The sequence below is a fragment of the Peromyscus maniculatus genome, chromosome 5 (genome assembly GCF_049852395.1).
Source record: "Peromyscus maniculatus bairdii isolate BWxNUB_F1_BW_parent chromosome 5, HU_Pman_BW_mat_3.1, whole genome shotgun sequence".
Classification (NCBI taxonomy): Eukaryota; Metazoa; Chordata; class Mammalia; order Rodentia; family Cricetidae; genus Peromyscus; species Peromyscus maniculatus.
Window position 1 is genome coordinate 118,820,272 of NC_134856.1, and position 7,157 is coordinate 118,827,428.

The 7,157-nt window shown below is 43.9% G+C and overlaps 1 protein-coding gene across 15 annotated transcripts in view; it reads right to left on the minus strand.

Moving 5' to 3' along the window:
• Cage1 (cancer antigen 1) overlaps nucleotides 1-7,111 on the minus strand; it is a 41,684-nt gene extending 34,573 nt beyond the window's left edge. For 6 of the 15 annotated variants that reach the window (XM_076573191.1, XM_076573200.1, XM_076573194.1 and 3 more), the window contains exon 1: nucleotides 1,823-1,858. In XM_076573191.1, the coding sequence (XP_076429306.1) occupies nucleotides 1,823-1,843 (21 nt within the window). In that variant the 5' untranslated portion in view covers nucleotides 1,844-1,858. Of the gene's footprint in view, nucleotides 1-1,822; nucleotides 1,859-6,708 lie in introns of those variants that run through there. The other 9 variants (XM_076573203.1, XM_076573199.1, XM_076573198.1 and 6 more) reach the window with 5 other exon arrangements.
• Nucleotides 7,112-7,157: the final 46 nt, after the last annotated feature.

Here is a 7,157-nt window from a genome sequence, read left to right on the forward strand (position 1 = left end):
AGAATGCTTCGGAGGCTGACAGCAGAATAGTGTCAGTGCCTGACAAACCGCTGAGACACGTGAGAGCTGCTGAGTGCTCCAGGCTGAAGAGCCTGACTGAAGATCTGCTGCTGTGACCCAGTTGGCTGAGCGCTTGGACCATCAGCAAAGTAGGTAATGGCTTTCCGCCCAGAGCCAGGGTTGCTGTGGAAGGGCCACAGTTCAGCTCAGAGCAGCTGAAAGGAGCCTTGAGCCCATGTGGCTGTGAGCTGTTTGGAGGCTCTCTGGCCTCAGGACACAGAGATCAGAGACAGCCTGATTACAGAAGGCTGCAGACTGCAAAGCGCAGCAGTAGCTGAAAACTGAATGTTTCAGAGAGACCTGCTTGAACTGAAAGATTCAGTTATGGAACTCCTCATATTTGGAGCTATTTGCTATACACAGACTTAAGGGCAGCTGACCAGAACTCTTTTTGAACTTTTTTTTTTTTGTTTTTTCGAGACAGGGTTTCTGTGTGTAGCTTTGCGCCTTTCCTGAGACTCCCTTGGTAGTCCAGGCTGGCCTCGAACTCACAGAGATCCACCTGGCTCTGCCTCCCGAGTGCTGGGATTAAAGGCGTGCGCCACCACCGCCCGGCCTCTTTTTGAACTTTTGAACTTAAGAAATGAGATGGACAGTAATGATTTCATTTTTCTAAATAGGTTCAAGATTTAGTTTAAAAAATGACAATGGGGCCGGGCGGTGGTGGCGCACGCCTTTAATCCCAGCACTCGGGAGGCAGAGGCAGGCGGATCTCTGTGAGTTCGTGGCCAGCCTGGACTACCAAGTGAGTCCCAGGAAAGGCGTAAAGCTACACAGAGAAACCCTGTCTCGAAAAACCAAAAAAAAAAAAAAAAAAAAAAAAAATGACAATGGTACAGTTTGAATTTACTTATGTATATCGACTCTATCAATGTTGATGATTTATAGAACTGTTTATGTAAAAATGGAACTGTTTAAATAGAGAAGATTGTTTTTTTTTCTAACTAGGTTTGAGATGTAGTTTAAAAAATAAAGAAGTTTGAGATAGGTTTGTAGGAATTATAATTGTGTATAGTAATGGGCATAACTTTTCCTACTACTTCCTGTTGATTGGGGGCACTGGTAACCTTATGGGGATCCTGAGAAAATTAAGAATTATAGCTAAATCTTGGCTGTAGTAGCCTGTGAGGATGGATCATCTCAGCCAGTTGCTTTGATTGCTGATTTTGGATGTTGGTGATTCTGGATGTTGGATCATCTGGGTCATGGTGTCATCGGAGACCCTTCAGGGGTTCTTGGCTGATCAAACCATATTAGCCTGGAAGCAATCCATACCTTCTCATCTTCTGTGGAAACAAAAGCAGAACCTCTTTTCCAAAGCAGTGTATCCTTAGACATAAATTTTGAAGTCAAGATACCTTTAAAATATACATATTAGTTTAACTCAACAGCCTTTACAATCAAATATCTTTCTGCAGTAAAAATCCCAAAGACAATCCAGTCTCTCTGTGTGATTTCCATCTTTATATGTCTTATTATATTACTTTTATTTTCTCTTTAAAGACTTTATTTTTAAAACTGTTTCTTTATAAAACTGTCTATCCTCCTTTTCCTCTCTCTTGCAAGCCCATATATATTTTTACACACAATATATAACATTTAGAGGTTTATTCCATCTGATGATGTCTTTTGTGTATCTATAATCTTTTTCTGATTATTGCAAACTGCAGTATGGCTAGGATTAAAGTGGCAGCCCTGGCAGCTGATTCTGTCCACTTTAGATTCCCAACATGGCAGAGGTACCCAGGAGATTCACACTTACCCTACCAACTTTGGGGTCCATGCTGCCACCAGGTAGTGTGCATCCCAGATCTTAAGGGTCCCCCAAGCGGGCATACCCCAGAGGCATGTACCTTAAGGTCATAGGCAGGTGTTAACAATTACCTGCTACCTCACTAGGGGCGATGCTTCAGGGCATTGCTCAACCACCTACCCACTACAGCCTACAAAACTCAACATTCTTGAAGATCCTGAGACATCATGATCTCTTTTATTTCATGAGAAAGGACACTAGGACCTCTTAGGAAGATACAGAATGGATGCCGTCAATGTCTTGGACAACAGTCACTCATTTGCAGACACAGTGGAAGATGCACTAGAGCAGGAGACAGGCCCTTGTTTAGGCTCTCATCCTCTTTGTGACTGAGCTGTAGCTATGTCCCCTACCTGCACGCCTGGAACTTCATGAGCAGAAAGGATCCGTTTCAGCATGTGTAAAACTGCACCACCCTTTGCACACCAAGACTAAGAAAACCAGGCCTTGCACGCCCCTTCCTTCTGTGTCTACTGGAGATCATTTACCATCCCTTGTAATTTTGAAAAAAAAAAAAAACACGTTCACATGAGAGCAATCTGGGTTATCCCCTCAAACTTCTGACTGCAGAGAACACACCCGAGGCAAGTCTGAAGCAATGGAGCTGGCTTCTGTACAGAAGAGTGAGTCTGAATCAGAGATGTCTTGAGAAGGACCACTGATGTCTATTGTTTCCAACTCTGACGGACTTTCTACATTTTCATGGAAAATATCTACTTCAAAACATACAGGATCTGAAGACGATGATAATAGCTTTCCCCCCCTTTTGGGATGATGACCAAAACGTTTGCGAGTCCTTATTTCTAACTGCCGAATGATGGAAGGAAGGCTTCTGAGAAACAAGCAAACAAAAGAGAAAGACACACTTTTAATGTCAATCACTATGTGCAACGACTTTCCTCTTCACAATAAGAAAGCAGTAAGGGGGCTGGAGAGATGGCTCAGCAGTTAAGAGCACTGGCTTCTCTTTCAGAGGACCTGGGTTCAATTCCCAGCACCTACACTGCAGCTTACAACTGTTTGTAACTCCAGTTCTGCAGGATCTGACACCTCTTCTGGTCTCTTTGGGCACTGCACACATGTGGTACAAAGACATACATGCAGGTCAAACTCCCATACACTTAAAATAATAATTTAAAAAATTAGTAAAGTTCAGTACTCCAGATTTTAAAACATCATTTTCTGATTTGGTCTGGCAGTAAATAGTGATTTGACCAAAACAAGCCAATGTGTGCAGCATCTATCCAATAATGTCCTACAAAGTGTTACTTCCAAAACACTATCAGAAGCTTTTTAGTTTTCATAAAATCCTGCATTTCTGCTTGATGCCTCCTACATCACATCATTAAGTCAAATCCAACACTGTACAGTTTTTCCAAACCACACCTGCTCACTCAATCGACAGGGGTTGAATTTTTTTTTTTTGTTTTGCCTACCCCCCCCCCCACCCCCCACAGGGTCTTAGGGTCTTGCTACTGTGTAGCCTGGGCTGCCTTATGTTCATGACAATCCTCCTGTCTCAGCCTTCTGACTGCTGAGATTATGTGGCGCCACCATGACATTCAGCCTTGGTTTCCACTTGTTTTGGTTTACTTTCAGCATTTTGGGCAAGTGTCTGAAAAATTGGAGGCGTCTTAGAAGTCCTGCATTACCCACAGCTACTGTCACCAAATTGTGCCCATTTTTCCTTTAAAATATTTGTCTGTAATCCACATTCCAGTCCATCATGTCTCTGCTGATCTAATAACATACACATCTGTCAGGAGACAGGGTAAGTAGGTCCAAGCAGAGTCCAAATTCTTCTTCTTGTCCTTGGAGGCATTTCACATCCCACACCCACATCATTTACCCAATACTACTCCCCATTCTAGCAGATCAGGCTCATTTCCCTACAAAGGGATGCTTCCTACCATCCCAGTCATCTCTCCGAGCCTGTGCTTCTCCTAGACCCTTCCTTAGTTTGCTTTCTCTTGCTGTGACTAAACACCACAACCAAAAACAACTGGCTAATACATCTGGTTCACAGTCCATCACTTCAGAACTCTGAGCAGGAACTCGAGTAGGAGCAGAGGTAGGAAGAGAAAGGAGCTTATTAATTTGGTCAGCTACCATTTTTTCCCCCGCTACTCAAGCCCACCAGCTCAGGGATGGCACAGACCACAGTAGGCTGGACCGTTCAGCATCAATAAGTAAGAAAATGCCCACAGATCAGTCCAATGGAGGTAAGTTCCTAATTTTGAGGTTTCCCTTTCCTATATGACTAGTTTGTATCAAGCTGACAAAAGCCAGCACACCATCCATCTGGTTTTAAGTTTTCTGTGTTTCATTAGTCTTTGCATTGTTTTCTCATAATTCATCATGTTGGGCTACTGTTCAGTCTTCACTACTACTTAAAGGGTGTTACTATGTTGCAGAATATTATTTTAAGGTGTATTACTTTCATTTATGTTGCATTTGTTTAACTCTGTGAAGCTGTGCTACTGAGCCTGTCTAAAACACCTGATGGTCTAATAAAGAACTGAACGGCCGATGGCAAGGCAGGAGAAAGGACAGGGTGGGCTGGCAGGCAGAGAGAATATATAGAGGGGGAAATCTGGGAGGAAAGAAGTAGCCAGAGAAGGAGGAGGACTCCAGGGTCCAGCCACCCTGGAGCTACACAGCAAGCCATGGAGAAAGAGTAAGATTTACAGAAGTATGAGAATGAGAAAAGCCCAGAGGCAAAAGGTAGGTGGGACAAGTTAAAGTCAAGGAAAGCTAGCAAGAAACAAGCCAAGCTAAGGCAAGACACTGATAAGTATAAACCTCTGTGTGTGATTTATTTGGGAGCTGGGTGGAGGGCCCCCAAAAGAGCAAAAACAAACAACATTACTAATTTTCCATTTATACATTATAATTGTCTGGCAAGGACTCTATTGACAGCTTTTCAGGCAGTGTTGTCCCATGTCAGCCCTCCTCTTTCCCCGGCCCACTAACTTTCCTTTTATTCTTAAAGATTCACTTTTAATTATGTGTATGTGTTTGATTCTGTGTGGGTATGTGCTTGTGATTCAATGTGTCCTTGGAGGCCAGTGGTGTCAGATCCCCTAGAACTAGAGTTACAGAAGTTGTGGACCACCTGACTTGGGTGCTGAGATCCATGCTCAGGTCCTTTGTAAGAGCAGTATGTACTGTGTATGTATTACATATGTATTACATATGACAGTATGTAATAATGGCTGAGCCCATCTTTCTAGGCCCTAATTTTCATATTTATAGTCTCTTCTTTCTACATCAAGTGGTGTAGATTAGATCACAGCTTAAAAAAAAAACTTTTTCCGCTCAGTCTTTTTTTCTGTGAAACTACATGTAAATAAAACACTGATAACAAATCATAAAGATATTTATTTTAAAACAATTTTTGGTATACAAGTAATTTTACCATTTGTTAAATAGGAAAGCAAATTTACATATTAATCAGATGTTTATTTATCTGACATAATACCATCCAAAGATATACTACTTTGATATTTGTATGCCGAAGAATGAGAGTAGGAAAATATTAAGTCTCTTTTCTGTAATGAAACGATTATTTCTATCAGACCAGAAAACTGCAGGCATAGTAAAAACACTGTAGGTCATAACATATAAGTCTCAAACCTGAACAGAGGTGTAGTGTTTGTTGTTGTAGGTTGGTACAATGGCATGCACAATACCAGTTGTGTGATGTTATCAGGGGTGAATATTGCCTGACAATCATCAGATTCATTACACATTTTTCTGGGGGGGGGGGGTTCGAGACAGGGTTTCTCTGTGTAGATTTGGAGCCTGTCCTGGAACTCATAAGTCGTTTTCCAAATGCAAAACGTTTTTCTTTTCCATGGACCTGTGACTTGCAATTATAACTCCTGGTACTGGAGTTACAGTAGTTGTTAGTGGCCCAGTTGGGTGCTGGGAACAAAACTCCCATGTATTTAACCACTTAGCCATCTGCTCTAATTACATTTTTAAAGGTTTGTTCATGCCTCCAAAGGCTCTGTACAATCTGCCAATTTACTAAAATAAAAAAAAGGACTTCGTTTCCATCTTTCACTTCGGTCCCTCGAAAATGTTAGATTTTAAAAATACTTATTCAAGCCGGTCGGTGGTGGCGCACGCCTTTAATCCCAGCACTCGGGAGGCAGAGGCAGGCGGATCTCTGTGAATTCAAGGCCAGCCTGGTCTCCAAAGCGAGTTCCAGGAAAGGCGCAAAGCTACACAGAGAAACCCTGCCTCGAACCCCCCCCCCCCACAAAAAAAAAAAAACAAAAAACAAACAAAACAAAACAAGACAAAAAAAAAACTTATTCAAATGTTCCATTAGCCATTAGCTCTAAAGCTGTTATTTTTGTTTGTTTAGAGACAGGGTTTCTCCGTGTGGCCCTGGATGTCCTGGAACTAGCTACGCAGACCAGCCTGGCTTGGAACTCAAGAGATCTGCCTGCCTCTGCCTCCAGAGTCCTGGGATTAAAGGCGTGCGCCACCACCCCAACCCTACGACTTGGGATAGGTAGTGCGGCCGTTTAAGATAGGTAGTAAGGGTCTGCGAGAGGGCTAAACAGGGAAAAGCGCTGATGACCTGCGCTCGGTTCCTGGAGCCCAAGGTGGAAGGCGCCAAGACTCTTGTTCTCTGAACTTCACACATGTGCTGGTGTACACACACGCGCGCGCGAGCGGTCGTACATAACATTTAAACATTAAGGGGGGAAAAAAAGACAGTGACAGATGTCACGAGAGTTCCCGCCAAACGCAAAACTCTGACTTTAGGATTTCAATGGACTAACACCAACTTAAAAAAACAAACAAACAAAAACACACACTTGTTTCATTTGCATCTCAAAACAACGCACCAACGTGTCTAGGGCGCAAAACTGTGCTCACTTCCATGATCCATGGAGCTTCTCTGACCCCGGCTACGGACTCCGCGTTTCCTCCTGCACACCGGCTCCGCGGGAGCGAGAACGCCTTCCAACCGTCCCCACCGAGGGCTGTCTGCAACCGGCTGTGTCGCAGGGAGCTCGAACGTCCCAGTGTGACGTCCTCTGGGCCTCACTGTTGTCCCGAGGAAGTGGGTCAACGGACGCAAGTCTTCAAGAGCAGCCGGGGAATGACGGGCCTGACTTTCTGAGGCGGGAAACACCATGTTAGAGCAAGAATGAAAGGCTGGGGAAGAACGGACCCCGCACGTCCGGTCCTACAATCAATGCCACACCCCCACATCGCACCGCGGATTGGCCTTCCCCGGCCACCGTAACGCACATGCGCCGGG